At 51.8% G+C, this 17697-nt stretch overlaps 1 protein-coding gene across 1 annotated transcript; it reads right to left on the bottom strand.

Annotated features, from left to right (window-relative positions):
- Positions 1 to 5084: 5084 nt before the first annotated feature.
- On the bottom strand, positions 5085 to 8820 carry RGS16 (regulator of G protein signaling 16). Its single transcript, XM_035537858.1, has 5 exons — positions 8741 to 8820; positions 7542 to 7643; positions 6864 to 6925; positions 5544 to 5710; positions 5085 to 5285 (listed from the first exon to the last, which is right to left on the bottom strand). The coding sequence occupies exons 1-5, from the start codon at positions 8818 to 8820 to the stop codon at positions 5085 to 5087; spliced, it is 612 nt and encodes a 203-aa protein (XP_035393751.1).
- Positions 8821 to 17697: the final 8877 nt, after the last annotated feature.

Here is a 17697-nt window from a genome sequence, read left to right as displayed (position 1 = left end):
ACAGGCTGTAGGCCAGCAGGTGGGTGCATTGCAAGGATTGTGAGGCCAGCTGTCCAACGATGACACCACCCTCTCCAACCAGAGCAGAGTTTGGGCTCTTGTCCAGTGACTTTGTTGTGTTCCCAGTATGCCAGTGTGTTTTGTTGCCGAAGATCGTTATTTTGGATGTCTTTCGTGTAGCTGCAGTGGTAATTTAAGGCTCAGAATCACCTTCTGAAGAGCCACCTTTGACTCATAGCGGGGATGTGTTGCAGTCCTTTGACCCATGCAACCTGTGATTAAAAAATCCAGGTAACAATACATAACACCAACACCACCTAAGCAGAAAAAAAAAAAAAAGTTCCCATCAGGAAGCTGATTTAAAGTAGCTCCCTATCTTATGGTGGAAGGATGGAAGGCAGCCAGTTCTGACAGACATGCCATCAGAAATGGCTCCCAAAAAATAAATCTGTAAATACAACTGCAGGCAAGGCAGAAGAACAGACTCAGGATGCCTTCCAGACAAACAAACAGCTTTGTGGTGACCACACTGCAAACGCTGTGCGGCACGACAGTAGTTAGGGTAGCATCAGGATAACGGAAATGAGAAGCCAAATTAAGGACAGGGAAGCCTCTCGCTTGAGGGATGACTGTGATCAGCCAAGGGACAGGAAGAGGGACGGCCACCAAGTTATAAGGAGCTGCTGCTCTCACCTGCTGTGATTTACCTTCTCCCTCTGGTCTCAGGGAAGGAAAACATTGCAAAAGTCACACCACCACAGCAGGCTGTGCCCCAGTACCCTGCAGCCCATCACTACAGGGCTTTTCCCAACTTTTCCTGCAGCTGGGCCAGCACAAAGCCAGAAGCAAGGTGCTTGCAGCCATCAGGCAGAATTGTTGTGCATCTGTACGCCAGCAAATCAGGGCTTCCCCAGAGCAAAGCATGGTTTTCCCCAGGTTTTTTTTTTCCCCAGCAAAGCTGCGTTTCCCCATCTCTCCTCCCTGATCCAAATTGCTTTTGCACAACAATAAGTTTAAGTGCAACTGGGCAATTTTTGGGGAATAGAAAGGTCTCAGAGGCTTTTTAAAGCATAGGAGCTTCTGCAGAGTGCTTGCTTACCCCCTGCAAGACAGGGGCTCAGGAGATGACCCTCCTCATCCTCCGTGCTGATGGATATTCACCCATGTCGCAACCCTCCCTTGAGGCAGCATCCACGCACTGGCTACCACCCACAAAACCATGAGCTGAATCATGACAATAAAAACTGCCTGCCAAAGTTAAAATAATTTTTAAAAGAAACTATGAATAGTAGGATGGTTTTTTTTTTTTTTTTTGTTCATGTTCCTTGTGCTTGCTTCCTTATTATATTTCTAAATGGGAATAACCCGGGGCTTATATACTTGGCCACGCTGCTGGGGCTTGCTAGAACACAGCCCTGGAAAATAGCCTGCGGAAGGATGTGACACAAGCCTTTGTGGGGACAGCTAGGAACACAGGAGCATTGACCAAGATTCATTTTGCAGTGGAGCATTGTTACACTTTTCACCTGCATTTGCCGGCCTTTTGGGCTGCTGCTCAACCCTGACCAGCACAAAAAGGTCAGCACATCCAACAGCAAGAGCAGACTCAAGAAGATGTAAGGGCAACATCCAGGTGTGCAGAGACCCCACCAAGCAGGGCACCATCCCCAGTACCTGGGCAAGAAGAGCAGAGCAGCTCCTCAAAAGGCATCCACAATCACCCAAAAAGATGTCACAGTAGCCACCATGCAACTACCTGAGCTTAAATGCATTTTCCCAGCTGGAGGTGGTTCCCAGCAGTGCTTCTCCCAGCTGTTTCTCATCCCGTGCCCTTCCCCGCAGGTTGTGCCCAGATTACAGCACATCAGAGCTGGCTTGGAGCACGGGGTTGCAGAGCTCAGCTGTGTGCTCAACACCCCTGCAATGCCAGGAAGCAGCAATATTGCCTTTCACTTTGTATCATGAGGCACTGTGGGGGCAGGAATCCTTGCACGCAGCAGGGCAGGGTTGGAAAACTTGGCATTTAGTTGTGCGTGTATGGGGAAGGGAGGTAAGCCGTAAGGAAACCCATCACATGGGATTTTTGGAGCTTTAGGAGAAGGCAGCAGGCTGGGAATTAGTGCAGTGCAGCTGCTCCCTCCCCATCAGCTGGCGCAGAGGCTGGCAAAGCACTGTGACACAGCTTGCAGTATGTGCAATACCTCAGTGCATCCCCTCTGCCGGTGAGCTTCCTTAAACAAAAATAAAAATCAAGCAACATTTTATAACATTTATTTGCAGACTGTCTTTTAAAAAATACATACTGGATGAACACATGCAATGACACATCAGTTTGCCCCCACGTGTGCACACAGAGAGCATCTGCACACCAACATGTGCTGCCTGCCCAAATACATGCCTTCACAGGGTCCCACACATATGTAGCTGCACAGTGAGAATACAAGCGTGCAAACATGCTTGGAGCACGGTGCTGCTCAGGGCAATATCTCTTGAAACCCTCGGAGCAAGCCATGTCTCAGGCACGCTGCTGATTGCTTTCCACGCAGTAAATCCCCACGCAGCCCAGCTCATGGAAACTCAGCCCCACAGCAAGTATGGGCCGCGCCTGGGGGCAGCGCCTGCCTTGGCTCCCCACATCTGAAATCTTCCCTTCTGCTTCCAAACTCACTGCCTCCACCCTGGGAAACTTCGGCTGTGGTTTATGGGAGACTTCAGCTCCTGGTTCTCAAGGCAGGTCTGCGGTTTGTTTGTTTTTTTTTTCCCAAGGCTTTAAAGGTTTTGTTATATTAGCACGGGGTTTTGACAGCAATCACAGAGGACATGCTGGACGCAAGCAGGGCTTCTCTGGTTTTGTCAATGGAGTTTTCTCTCCGTGAAATGAAAAGAGCTGCAAAGGAGATGCTCCAGTGCCAGCTGTAAAGGTCTCAGTGCTACCACCAAGACCAAAATGCAGTCTGGGCCATTTTGGCTCACAGGGCACCAAGAGTGGACACAGCCCCAGATTTCCTCCTAAAGAAATCTCAAAAATATTTTAATTCTTGGCTAAGTATTTTTATCACCTTTTTTGTTTGGCCAATCTGAATATTTTTGAATGTTAAATCATGTTTAAATTAATTTCAAGGTGTGCAAGATTTATTTATTTTTTAAATTATTTTTTTAGTCAGACCCTGCAGTTAAAAAGAATGTAATTTTGTTTCTGCCTGATTCAGTGCTGCTTCGGTGCTCTCACTGAGTCATTCTTGCTGGATAATTTAAATACATCCTGGCTACCTTTCACCTCATTTCTTCCTTCTCAAATAAAAGATAAAATGGGCAGTTTAATCTATCTTCCTCCATTTAGGTGGGTGGCAACTGTAGGGTACAGGTCTGGGAAGAGCTTGTGTATTTTTGCACACCTGGGCTGGCTTTCACCTGGGGCAGCAGCACCTCCGAGATACACCGCCCCAAAGCATCCCAGACCTGAGAGGCAGCAAGAGCTGCACCGGGGGTAGGATGGTTTATGACACTCCCTCTAATGCCAGGTGCTTCCCCCTGGAAAATAATTCACTCGTTGGCGGAATTAATGCTAAATCTAATGTTATTTATGACAGTGAGTCAAAGCATCCTTCACGTGAACCCTCCTGTGCTTAAAAGTCAACCGTGTCCTACTGATATTAAATGGGTATTGTGAACTGCAGTCCTGAAAACGCACTCAGAAAAGGGTGAGCGATATAAACAGTACTAAACACGTTGGCAATTAATATATTCAGAACTTAACTCTTGCTTGCAATCCTTTGGTGAACTGCTCATTTCTCTCCAATGAGCCAAATGCCGAGAGGAAGTTTTACTCTTCTCAAGTTTCCCCTTTGCCTTTCTGTGTTTCTCACACTGCAAGTTTTAAAGTGACCGTAAACATGCCTCAAGCCATGCACCGCCAGCAGCTTTCCTTATGTTGTGTGCTTTGTAACCCCCTGCAATCAGAATGCAAAAATAAATTAAAAGCCCACAATCAAACATGGTGTCACAGCATTGTCCTCTTTACAATTTATTTTGTCATGACAATGTTATATTAGTAACAAAAATGGACCTTTGTGCATCATTTACCTCAGTAACACAACGAAGGTGGTTCCAGTTGTAAAAATAAATAATAAATAGCAAAACATCTTAAATGGCCCTGCAAATGCAGCCGGGACCCACCAAGACTCAGAGGTAGAATTGGGAAGAGTCAGAAAAAAACATCCCCAAACTGGTTCTTGGAAGTCCTTGGCTGCAGACCGGTTTGCCAGCCAAAGAAACACCAGACACAACTGCAAATCAGGGGAAAACCCCATTTTTTCTCTCCCACGTGTTTACAAACTAAGTTTTCAACACTCAAAGTGCCTGTTCTACATCGCTATTCTCTGCATAGGACAAGCTGCTAGCCCGTGTGCTGAGATGCTGGTCACAGAGCTCTATTTAAGGGGAAAAAATAAAAATAAAAATAAAAAGGAAATAGAATGAACTGCAAAGCATCCTTTTATGGCCATCAATGGTCCTCCATGCTCTCAGGAAACCTCAGACCCTGCTAGCAGTCCGCCACTCGCAGCTCTCCCCGCTGCTATTCGCGTACCTTGCTCCGTGGTCGTGCTACAAAATCCATTTTTCTTCTTGAAGTTATTATACAGAAGCCGTGGGAGGCATGCTAAGTGGGGCAATATCTAAAATAAATTAATTTACAAGCTCCTCGGAGCAAGGGATGTGTGCATGCTTCGAGCAGTGCTCTTCTCATAAATACGTTATCGTAATAACAATGCTAAAATAAATAATAACGATAATAAAAAGTTATGCGTGTGACCTAAGACCAGGTGCAACCTGCGGGTCAAACAGCTTAAGCGAGGGATAACAACGTCACCGCGAGGCCTGTGCTGTCCCCTGGCCTCGCAACTCGAGGCCCGCCGCTCGCAGGCCCCGCGGGCGGCCCCGGTGGCGGTGGCGGCGGTGGGGTGGAAGGCTTCTCTTCACGGCAGCTTCAGCAGAAGCGCTTGAGGTGCCGGGCACCCTGCCGAAATGGCAGGGCTTCCCCTCCCGGCCTCCCTCCTGAAGGTGGATTCGGGCACGGGCGCGGGTCAGGTGTGTAAGCGCTTGCTGGTGCCGCGGCTGGCGGCCTGCTTGGTCATGTCCTGGTAGGAGGCGGACTTGAGGAAGCGGGGGTAGGAGTCCTTCTCCATCAGGGTGCGGGTCTTCGCCTGGGCTTCGTTGAAGCAAGCGGAGGTGGCCCCCGAGAGGTTCTTTCTGGTGATCTCCCTGGTTTCGTGGTCGATGTTCACCTGCAGGGAAGGAGAGCCCACAAACGTTAGCTTGGCGTTAACCTCCCTCCCACACTATCTTCTCCAAGCGAGGGTGAAGACACTCCCAAACCTTTATATCCCTTCATTTTGGGGTGCCACATTTGGTTAGAAAGCTCCCGTGAATCAGGGCAAATCTTCCCATTGAGCTGAGAGAGCACTTAACAAACCCCCCAGGGATATTTTACCCCTTCCCCTTTCTGTTCAGCACCACCTCGCAGAGGCAGGAATGGCTCTCACCTCCCTGGGCGCCTCGCTTTGGACGAACTCCTCAAAGATCCTGTTGGCCTTGGAGGCCAGCTTGGTTTTCGACCGGGTCTTTTTGAAGTCCTCGCAGGCCAGCCAGAAGTCCAGGTTCTCCTCGCTGAACTCTGTCTTGAGGAAGGTGTGGAAGGCGGTCACCCCGTCTGGACAGAGGAGACAGAAGTGGTGAGTGGGGATGAAGGAGATGAAGGGGACGAAGGAGATGAAGGGGATGAAGGGGACAAAGGCACTCAGGAGGTAACGGGGCTCCTGGATGCGGCACTGCCTAACCAGCCTCTCCCCGGGAGACCAGGCTGTGGCATCTGCGGGTTTCCTTTCCCTCCGGACAAATTCCACCCTGTGAGCCTCTGCTAATTGGCCTCGAGACTCCAATAAAATCCTTTCCCACAGACAAGTTTTATTTATCTGACCTTTCTGTAATGAGTCTTCAGAGTGTTTTCTCTACAGCTTCGGAAAAGAGCTAATTCTACCGATGGAGAAATCCACTGAGGTATGAGTACGCCTGCAGGAACCGAGCAGCAATGGCTTTGTTTTTATTTCTCGGCTGAGATTTAGGGGGAACGAGTTGCTCTGTAGCATGGAAGAGTGCCTGCAGCAGGAGAGCCATGTCTCTATTGCGTTACAAAGCTGCAGATGCTTGCTAACCTTCACAGCGCGTAATAGATGCTGGAAAAAATATGCCTGGCCCCAGACTAGCACTGAAGAAGGACTATCTGTTGCCGTGGAATAACTTTAAGGTAGACAACTGCTTCTTTATTCAGATTTGGTCCCCTTGCTGGGCACCAACAACACCTTACAGGACCCTTGTGCATCACCAGATGTACAGTGAATTTTGGAGGGGAAAATGGATGCGTGCAGTTCAGTAAAGCAGCTGGATGCTTTCTCCCAGCGTAAGAGCCATCCCCAGAGGAACAGGACAGGCAGACAGAGGGCAGCAATGTTTTCCGAGCAAATAAAGCCTGCGTGAAGGTGGCTGCACCAGCAGCAGGCATGCTGGGGATGGCTGGGGATGGCACGGTGACCCCACCTGAAGGTACACACCACCAGCTCACCATGTCCACCCTGCTGCTCCCGGCCCAAGAAGCTGTGAGACAGCGTTCGTGCCCCCCAGAAAGCACCCGGCCAGGAGGAAAGGGTGAAGTCTGGCTGAGTGTCAGCTCTGCCAGGGCAGGGAGGGCACCTGCTGAATTTCTAACACATCTAGATCGAGGAGGAGACCAGGTCTCCTCGCACACTGACTCCAGGCATATGTCCTACGCACTCTCATCAAGGGGAGAAAAGAAAAACCCTACTCACTTTTACTCTTCAGGAGCTGATCGAAGGATTCCCTCCACTCGAGCACCTCTCGTGAGGAGTCTCTGGAAAAGACAAAGGACGTGAGGCTTGCCGTCTTGCCGGCGAAGGACGGGAGCGCTTCATTAAAGCAGTTCATGATGAGACAGTGCAAGAAGGGAGGCAGCGGCACCCGGCGGGACACCACAGCGAGACCCCAGTATCCATTACCTGTGGGCCCTCTTTCCTTTTTCTTTTTCCCTTTCTTTTTCCTTCCCCGATGGCTCCCCAGACCTCAGCTCCATAGCGCAGCTGTGGCCAGGCGGTCTTTAGAGGATGCTCAGAGGAGCCCTTTTTCCTGGTGCCAGCCCAGCAGAGCTTCTCAGCACGAAGGCGCCTTGCCTCCAGCAGCAAGATTTAGTGTTTTGTTTCCAGTGCTGTCCGCATTCCCTGGGGGACCCAGGCACTGGTTTGAGAAACCAGTGCCTGTGGGAGCCTCTGGCTTTTCCTGCTTGATGCTGAGTCCCCGCTCCGCCTAATGGCAGAGCATCAGCCCCCAGTCTGGCTTTATAACTGGTGGAGCTGGGACACGATCCGCCCCGCTGCCTGCTGGGGTGGGACCGCGGGGACGAGCAGCATTGCATCCTCCCTTCTGCACAGATGGGCAGAGCATCCCCCAGGAGAGCCCCCAACTTGCCTTACCTCTGCCTGGAGCCCAGCTGCAGCTTGCCGGCCGCCCCGATCCGTTGTGCCAGCTCTGGTTTGTGGAGCAGGATCCCCAGGCGGCTCTTGAGTTCCTTGGCTCTGGCAGGGAGGAAGGGGAGAGGTGAGAATGTGGGGACGTGGGACCGCCACCACCATCCCCTCTCGCTCCTTCACCTCCTTTCTCACCTTCTGCCATGTGCAATAAAACAATCCCCAAATTGCTTTTTCCTCTCCCTGGCAACCAGGCTCAGCAACGCATTAAGCCAGGGGAAGGCGTCCTCCTGCTCGCCTCCCAGGTAGCACCAGGTGCGTGCATGGGGCAGAGCTGCAGCCCTGGTGGCCCCCCCGGCTCCGCAGCCCCCTCAGGAGCATTAACCAACAAACCCGGCTCCTTCTCCGCCCTCCCAGCCACGCAACGCTGCTCTCAGCACACTGGGAAAATGACAGCGGTCGCTTTCATCTCGGCAGAGGGGGAGCATCTCCTGCTGTGCTGCTGCTGCAGCTGCTCCCCTGTTTGGAGGGAGCTGCCATGCTGTGGAGGTGGTGGTGGCACCGTCCATCTACCCCATGCCTTCAAGAGCCAGAGAGAGTGGTGGCAGCACAGCTCCTGTGCCACCTCGGAGCCAGACACACCCCTGCCGGGCATCTCTGCGGCAATAGGGCGGGAGCTGCTGCTTCCCCGGCTCCTCTCCCTTGGGTGCCCCCGAGGCAGCGCACAGCCCCACTGCTATTTGTGTGCTGCAGCTCCTGCAGGCATCCCAAGGCACCCAGACAAAAATAAGCATTTAAATGTCAAGGCAGCGGCGTGGGGCTTCGTAGCCATGTTTGGCAGGATGTCACTGAGCACTGACAAAAATAGTGCCGCTGCCAACCTGGAGCGAGCTCTGCGAAGACGGAGGCAGCAAAACAAACCTCGTGCGTCTGCACACAGCGACACGGGGCAGCCCTGCCCAGCCTCCATCCCCTCTGCACGTTTTAGCTTCTGCGTCCCCTCCAGGGGAGCCTCACAGCTGCAGCCACAGCACATCACGCTGCCTTCCCTGGCTGCGTGTTTCTCTGCAGGCTGCACCCAGATTTCTAACAAAACACCACCACAGCCACAACGGTGGAGGCTGGCCCAGCTGTTCCGACGTTAGGATCATCTTTTCCAGCTAATCCTCTGCTTCCCAGCCCTGCGGCATGGCAAAGCCCCTTACCTTTCCAGGCAAGTGATGGGAAGCGCGGCAACCCCTCGGCACATGCTGAGAGCTGGGCACCGAGGCATCCAGCAGCTCATCAGCTCCTTGGGGCAGCACCTGCGCCGCTGCTGCCGCTGCCGTGTGCTGGAGAAGCGGCGAGGAGCTGTGTTTATATGGGGTGGGAGGGCTGGGAGGGTACCCAGCACCACGCCGGCCTCCAGCCAACCAAAAGCTGCTCCGGCAGCCAGCGCGGAAGATAACGGCTTGGGTAGGTGCTCAGGGAGGGGGGCGGGAGGCTCGTCCTTGAGCATCGCAGTCAGAACTGCTTCCTCGATAAGAGGAAAAAACAGACTCGCTTCCACCGACGTGCGGAGCCTGCTGAGTAACCGCGGGCACGCAGCCGGGGTCGGCGAAGGGGGGACAAGGCAATTAGTCAGCGCAATCCCGACGGCTGGTGACTTCAAACCCTCCGCACTGCGTGGCCAAGGCTGGCATCACCGCAGCAGGAGGGTCCCCCGGGGCTGGCGGCGGGGACGAGGGCCCTGGCACGCTCTGCAGGCCCCGCTGCAGCTCCCCAAGCACCCCGCTGCAGCCGAGGCGCTGCGAGCAGAGCAGAGGGGAGCGATGTTCCTGCCACGTCTGCAGCTGGATAAACGGGGGCTGATGTTTGCTGGTGTGTCTTCGTCATAAATATTCTGCTGGGGCTGCGGTGGGAGAAGGGGAGGGGGAGTGCCTCAGTGAAAGACTGAGTAAAGTGTGGGGAAACACCTGATAAAGGGGCATCCTACCTAGAACCAGAGGTGGAAAGAGTAGAAAGAGACTAAAAGCAGGAGAGAGGATGGAAACAATGGAAACTCCTCGTCCCTTTCCTTCCTCCCCGCTCATCCCTGGCTATCACCAGCCCAGGTGATAAAACCTTTTTAAACCTAAAGGAAAAGATTCAACCAAAGGCTGCATCTTGGCACCAAGGTTGCTCAGCCAGAGGATGCACAAAGCTGTAGGAAATTGTGCCCAGGCAATGGGGTCACGGGATCGGGCTGTTCCCGCAGAGTCCTCCCCGTCAAGGCCAGGTTTTTTCACTCTCACAGTTTTTTCACTCTCCCCTTCAAGGGGTAAGGGAGGTTTGAGGATGGGCAGCTCTCCAGCATGGGATGTAGTCATTGCAATATTTTCTACTGCAGAGCTCTTCGTTCAGGTTATGCAATCGCCTCTGAGCCCAGCTACGTATGTGTACTCAGATGTCTTTATTCTGCTCTGTATCTAATTTAATTACGTGCTTCCTGTCTCATTTAGCTTAGCGGCCTCCCGCGGCTCCAGCCCGGTGTCTGCGTTATCAGCCCTTGTTTTGGAACACCCAAACCCGGCTGTGTCGCAACGCCTGGGCTGTGCTCCCTTCCCGTACACGTGCCGCAGCACCGCCGGCACGAAGCCCACCGCCCGCCCATGGACCAGCCCAGCCCCTCGCATCGCCAGCACCGTCCTCGTGGGATTTGGTCTCCCCAGGGAGGTCCTGGCAGCCCCAGCTGGGTGCACTGGGGCCCTGGGTGCTTGGGAGAAGGTGGGATGTGCAGGTGCTGGAGGCTCTGGCAATGGGAGAGCCGCATCCGCAGCCCTGGAGCTTGCAGGGATGGAGCTGCTGGCCTCACAGGTGGAAGCAAAGCACAAAAGCTTGTCACCGCTGTCATTTCTGGGTTAGGGATACAAAAAGAGGAAAATAAAGTCTTTATCCCCAGCGCCACGTAAAAAGGGCCCCCAAAGCCCCGTGAAGCTCTGTGAGCTGCTGCGGGGATTTCTGGTGCCCTTATTTCAGTGCAGCAGGAGTTAGAGTTTGGGGAGGAAACACTCACGGGAGGAGCAGGAGCCCAGCTGCCTTTTGGTGGGGGCTGTACCGAGCTCAGCTCTGCTTTTAAGAGCCTCTCCCCACCCCCATTTACCTGCAGAGATTTTTTTCCAGAAAAGACACGAAAGAAGGAAGAGGAGCCACGGTAAATTGGGAGCAGATCTTGGGCATGGGAGACCGGGAGCAGAGGGGGAGAGAGGCAGAAGAGGAACTGCAAATTTATACGGGGTGATGGGATAAAGGGGAGGATGCAGCAAGGGATGGGAAGGGAGGCAGGGGAGCAGGAGAGGAAGAGCGTGCATCCCTCACCCCCCGACAGCGAGCCCCTGCCCCGGTCCCGGGGCGTTGGATAGATTCCCGGCAAAAGAGCACGCTACCCTCGCATGGAGCACCAGAGGAAATAGCTGCTCTGGAAATCTGGAGCAGTGCGGAAAGAGATTATTGAAATTAAAAATAATAATAATAAATTAGAATTACAAATGAGGTTTTCAAGGGGCAGCTGTTACCCACTCTGCTCACACGCTCGCTTTCTGAAGCGCCAGAGCACATCTGCGCAGGGAGAGGTATCTGACAGCAGGTATTTTTAATTTTCTCTTTCCGTTCCCAGCACCTGCTCTTTAAAGCCACTGAAGAGCAAGGAAAAAAAAAAAAAAAGGCAATAGCTAAATATATCCTGAGAGGAGAGACAGAGCAGCACTAATGGCAGATTCTCCCCTTGGATGCATGCAAATTGTTTTGGCTCAGAGACAGGCTTAGAGGGAAAGAAGCTGCAGATAAAACGAAAAACAATAAAAGAAGAGAATTAGGGCAAAAAAAAGGGGGGGGTGAGATAGGAAGAAGACAGAGGGACTGATAAATTTCACTGCAGTGACTCCCAGAGAAAAACAAGCTCATTTAGGTTTCTTTTTTAGATGAAGAAGCAATCCTGCGGGGGCCGTGTAACAAACGCTCACCTTCGGCAGGGAGGAGAGCACCGGGGCCAGGTCCCTGCCTGCTCCCACTTGCCAGACCTCGGGGATGCTCTGCGTGCCCCCAGTGCTTCCCACGTAAGCCTTTCCTCGGGGGGAAAAGGTTCCCCTGGCTCCAGACCTGCTGAACCTCTTCTCGCCAATCCCTCCCCAGTTGATCCCCCAGGACCGCTCAAACTGGGAGCTCCCTTTTTGGGGAGCGCCTGCTCTGCATCCTTTCCCTCGGGCAGGAGCTTTTTTTCGTGCTTGGCAATGAGGCAGAGCAACCTGCAGGACAGCAGGACGTGTCCCCTGGCCCCTCTCTGCAGGCAGGGAGAGCAGTGTTTGGTTTTCCTTCCTCCCTCGAGCGAGGCTGAACAAACAGCGACCGACCGCTGCGGTACGAGCCCTTTCCGTCCGGGAAGGGCCTGCAGATGGATGGGTGCTTTCTGCAGGGATCCGGTTCAGGGCAGCAGGCAATTTGTCTGCTGCTTACGCCTCCCATCCGCGCTGCCTTCCTCGCGGAGCCAAGGGATCCGTCACTGCTCTCCAGGCTGCCTTCTCCCTGGAGTTCCTTCATCCATTCCCTCAGCAGTTGTTTGAGGAGGCAACCCTCCGTCCCCGGGTACAACCCATGCCCAGTTCCCTCCCCGTGAAGGAACAAGAGCTCGACCCTCAGCTTTCCCGGACACGCAGGCACAAGGCGGGTGCTTCTCAGGCTGTTTATTTCGCGTCCTCGCGGTCTCTATACAATGAAGGTGAGCGACACTTTACAACGCGGTGACGTGACTCGGGGGTGTCATCGCCGGTCCGGCAGCTGATGTGGCTGAGGAGCTTCTCCAGCCTCGTTAGGGGAAGGTGAGCCTAGCAAACGAGCAGCTAATGAGGAAGGGAAGGCAAAGTGAAGCCGAGCCCATGCCCTCCCCAAGGGAAGGAATCAGACTGAACCACCTGCGTGTCCTGCCCAAACTGCTCCTGTTATCTTGCGGCACCAGCAGCACCCAGACACCGCGGAGGCAGCTACAGCATCAGGACTTTAAATAATTTTTAAATAATTAAAATAAAAACGTGGCATAGGGAACATCTTCCAAGAGCTGGTCTTTTACCCAGGTACCTGGTGGCTCAGTTCTGACTTCACCCCGTGCGCTAACTCCCTCCCACCTCTCTTCTAAGCCACCCACGATCACGTTTCTCAAGGAACAAAGACATCTTGAACTGCACCTTACTCAGGACCGATTATCAGATGGGGCCCTCGATGCCCCTTCCTGCCATCCCACAGGAGACGGAGGTGCCAGAGAGCTTGGAGAAACATCTGAACTGTGTGTGTCTCATTCGTTTTGCTTGTAGAGGAAGGGGATGAGAGGTTATGCAAGGATGAGATACATCAATCGCGGAGTTTAAAGAAGGGGGATCCACCCCAGGGCATGCATGTACGCTGCTCTTTCATCACCAGTATCCCACAGAGGGCTGCATAAACACCCCAAAAAGCCTCCTCCACCCCCAGTCCTTTTTAGCTGGTGGCTGTGGGCATCCATAGGGCAACGCGAAGGCATTTCTCTTAGGACACCACCATTATCTATGCTGCAGACTCAGAGCCAAGCTGCTCCTGACTGTCGTGCTGTAGATCCAGGCAGGGCCAGGCACCGCAGGGCTGCAGGGCAGTGCTGTACCTCCAGACACAGGAGCTGCTCCCTCCATCAGGCCAGGCTAAGAACAGCCCAGAGCGGAGCAGCGAGGAGGTCCTGCCCTCCAGCACCAGCCTGGGTACTGCTGGCCAGCTGGAGCTGCAAACTGGGAGCTGTGGGGCCACTGGGGACAAGTGATTGACACCGTGCCTGGTCCCCTGCCTCCGTGGTATGCCAGGTCCCTCCAGAAGCAGGCACTGCCTTTGCTCCTGTGCCTTTTTGCCAGAAATGTTCTGGTTTTTTTCAGTACTAAGCTCACCCCCTTCTGCCACCTCCCTCCCATGCACTCAGCTCCCCGAACTCCACTTGAGTTTACCGGAGCATCAAATCCCAGATGCAGCCTTCCAGTAAAACCAAGAGGAGGCACAGAGCAAAATGACTGACTTCACTAAGCAAATACAAGGCGCACACCTTTATTTACCCTATTTTTTTTTAATCAGGAAGCTAAAAGGAAGCACAGCTGCGACCCTGCCGAGGCAGCTCCGACTCCGTGCCCGAGCGCGCGGCGCAGAGCACAGCTGCCGTCTCACCTAGCCAGCCCCTGCCGCAAGCACAGCACGTGGAGCACGAATGGAGGACAAAGACACGACACTGGGGACAAGCCGAGCCTCTGCAAAGCCCAAGGGGTGCACGGTAAAGAAAAGCACTCTCTGGTCTGGCAACGACACTGACGTTAATTCCAGCTCTGTGATAAAACACTTCAGTGCCAGAGAAAACACAGTACCAAGGAACAAGACAACTGCAGCAGCCCCAGGAAGGAAAGATGGCGCATAAATTAGGTGAAGCATTTTCTTCTTATATAATGGGCAAGGAATAGCTACTAGGAGCAACGGTAGGAGGTATGTAGGAGGGAGATGGCAAGACAAGAGTCTGGGGAAGGAAAAGGAAAAGAAGGACGGACAGACGCCTGGGGACAGAGGGCATGCAGCCAGGAGGGCAGGGGAGGCTGTGAGAGACCAGGGCTCAAGCAGTGCTGGTGGAGGGAAAGGCTGGCATGGACAGGAGTGCTTCAGGGAGGTGAAGATGAGGAAGAGGAGGGACGTCCCACATGGACAGGACTGAGAAGGAGAGAGGGGTTTGGAGGGAGAAGGAGGAGGCCCACGGTGGGGGAGAGTTTGCAGGGACAAGCGAGAGGCACTCCAGGACTGGCATGAGGTATGCTTTGCTATTGCTCTGAATGCTGTAAACATTTTGGTTTTGTGTCTATCAGTGAACATTCAGTTCAGTTTGATACGTGTGCTCTTATGGGTAATTGGAAGCCTAGCAGAATTTTACATCTCCTATTACTAGTCAAACTTACACAAGAGGCAAACACAACACCACTAAAATCTCGTTTTATGTCATTTATGCCTAATTCTCCTATTTTAACATGCACATCTACGTCTCGGAATAGCTTCTCTAGTAGGAGACACTAAGTAACGTATACATGAATTCACATGCACTCTCACCCACCCACACCCACGTACACACACACACCTCCTTCCCTCCTGTGCTCAGACCAGCAGGACTTTGCCCCTCACGCTTTCCCAGCGTGGAGGGCAGGGACCCATCGGTACATTAACAAGTACAATAAAACGATGGAAATAATCCCAAACCTGGCCAAAGCAGGAGAAGGAAACTCAAAGCAGATTTGGGTTCCGCATCTGCTTCTGGACTTAATGACGCCTGAAGTTTACGGAGTAGGGAAAAGCAATTTGTAAAATTCTTCTTCTCTTTTGCTGTCAAAGGACTTAAGAGCTGGCTGGATACACGCCAGCAAAAACACAGAATAAAAAGAGCTGAGTGAAACATTTTTTTTCCTCTCTTCATACGACGGCAATCTCTGACATTACTTGAAGTGGGAGCACGTTTTTGGAGGTGTGTGCTTGTGGAGAGGGAAAATGGGGTTTGTAAGTTCTGAATATCCCTTTCACATCAGTAAGAGATGAATCAAAGATAGGATATTTGTCCTCGATGGGGATTAGTCATCACTCAGTGCTTTCCGAAGCTTTGGCTCTGTCATTATTTCCTTCATCAGTCCCTGGTTTAAGAGGAAGAGATATAAGTTGCCTATTTTAATTCACTTCAGCCTGACATTTGACATAAAAGAAGCAACTGGTGCCAATTTCTTATTAAAATAATAATAATAAATTACTTTAAATAACTAGGCTGCTTTCCTGCAAGAGAGGCAAACTGTAAGAGCAGGAACAAAAATAACTGTGATAGATTCATGTGCTTCAGACAACACCTTTGCTCCACTGTATGCTCTAGGACATTTCCTGTCAGGGATATTATCTGGCATCAATTTAAGGGGCAAAACACTTATCCTATACCAGCCGGCAGGAATACAGTTCCTGCCAGCAGTGCCACTTCTGAATGTGCCTGCTCAAAGCAATTCCCCAGACAGATGGAGGAAAGAGAGGAGCTTGGTTTTTACAGAGTTTTTGGCTACTTTGAAGCTTTTTGATGAATTCTGGCACAAACTAAAAGGATGCCAACACCGACTCTGGAGGAGCCTGTCGGGAGATGTTACCTACTGAGCTTTCTGGAGTCACACTCTGAACAGGACCAGCCTTTGTAGCCATCAGGGAAGCCTGGGAATTGTCCTCACTTCTGATTTTCTTTTCCTTGTCCTCATTCCTAGACAAAAACATCTCGTTCTGCTGTTTCCTGATCTCCTGGTTGTCCCTGTGACCCTCTCAGCAATGGGTGCCTGCAGGGCGTGTGCTGAAAAGCCTCCGCTGGGATGTGGCAGCTGGCACTAGAGGTCAGCATCATCCAAGCCCACTCAGAAGATGTACCAGTAGCTTTAAGAGAAACACCCTAGGGCAGTTAAGATGGCCATCTTCCTCCTCTTTAACAGCAGTAAGTACATTAAAAGCAGAATTACAGCAAAATCTGAAGCCCACCTTCCTTTCCCTGCAGACATTGCTCGTTGCTCCCACCTTCAAACAGGCAGCAAGTAAGTTTGCACGAAGCTGCCACGGTGAAATTTGCACAGTGATGTTCAGGCTTTGGGCTCTGACCCCTGCATTACGGACCTCATGCATCTCATCAACAGTTTCAAAAGTCGAGGGGCTGTGCTGCCAAGTCCGAGCGTGGCCGCAGGATGCCACATCTCCCACCATGCTCACGTTTCCTGGCAGGGGCAGAGGACTCCCAGAAACATTGGTCTGGGACCCCAGAGCACGCTGCTCCTTCTGTCCTTAGTGAAAGTTAACTTAAGATGATCTTTGCCTACAAAACTACAAGAGAATTCTAGAGTTGACCAGCCAGGTACTGAAAAGCAGGTTTCCCTGTTGAACAGAAATTCTGCTTTTGTACTGTATTTAGAATTTAGTGTCTTAGAGACCACAAGAACATACCTCCAGAACAAAACAAACACACTCATCATCCCTATCATAATCCTACACCTATCCATCCTAACACCCTGCACAGCAGCCTTACAAAAAGCCTCAAAACCTGCTAATGTAGGGACAGTAACTTCTAATATCCAAGCAGACCTTTTGTATCTTGTTCCAAACACTATGCATAGCTTCAGAATTCAGACTACTCAGTTTACACCAGATTACGTTTATATCTTTACCACCAGCTATCTGATGTATCAAACCTACCCACCACTATAAACTAGAACATAGGTTTACCAACCTCTGATCTGTGGATGACTCCAAGGAGAGAAGGAAAAGATCCATGAGGCCCCTTTCCAGACCTTCCTAAAACTAAGAAAACAGACCTCTGGTCTGCAGACTTAAACCCACAGACAATCCACTTCCCCTCTAGAAAATATCGCAAGAACCTGACAGCTGATAAACTGGGAAAGCGATGCTGCAGAAATTCAGATGGTAAGAATTACTGCACAGCACAGAGGTGGTGTTACACAACTGACATCTGCACAGAGCCTTCTCCTGCAGCTGGTTATCCAGGCTGTGGGAATAGGGCCAAAGCACACTTTGCACACCACTTCGCGCCCGGACACTCGTCCTGCTCACCGCATGCTTCCCTGCACCCTGTTTTTAAGCAAGCACCATGCAGCGGGGTCTGTGCCTTTAGTATTTCTTTACATTGCATTGAACCCACAGTGGACAATCGGTAGGTAACAACAACAGTCAATAATCAGTAAATAAAAAAAATAAGGTTGTGTTTTCACATTACCTCTCCCTGCCATGCGCTGGTGAAGTACTATGATGAGAAACGATACCTGACACGGCAGATGGATCTTGTGCTTTTCTTACACCTCAGCACGGGGCAGATGGGACATCCATTCTCCCAACTCTTTCCCGACAGCTGGCAGTTCGTTCCCGAGAAGCCACTGAGGTCATTAAAGTCTCTGGCGGCCAAAAGCCTCTTTGTGTGAAGTTTTGGTACGATGCCTAGCACAACGAAGCCTAACAGTGACTGGGGTCCTGAGGCTGAGCTATAGTACACATAAATAATATCACTGAAAAACAATCATTTGCACTAGAAGACCAGGTCTAGCAAGGGCTTTTGGGGTTACCTTCCTGATGAGAAAAACTCAGCTCCTTG

This window comes from Cygnus atratus, chromosome 8, assembly GCF_013377495.2.
Source record: "Cygnus atratus isolate AKBS03 ecotype Queensland, Australia chromosome 8, CAtr_DNAZoo_HiC_assembly, whole genome shotgun sequence".
Classification (NCBI taxonomy): domain Eukaryota; kingdom Metazoa; phylum Chordata; class Aves; order Anseriformes; family Anatidae; genus Cygnus; species Cygnus atratus.
This window is presented reverse-complemented; position numbering and strand designations above follow the sequence as displayed.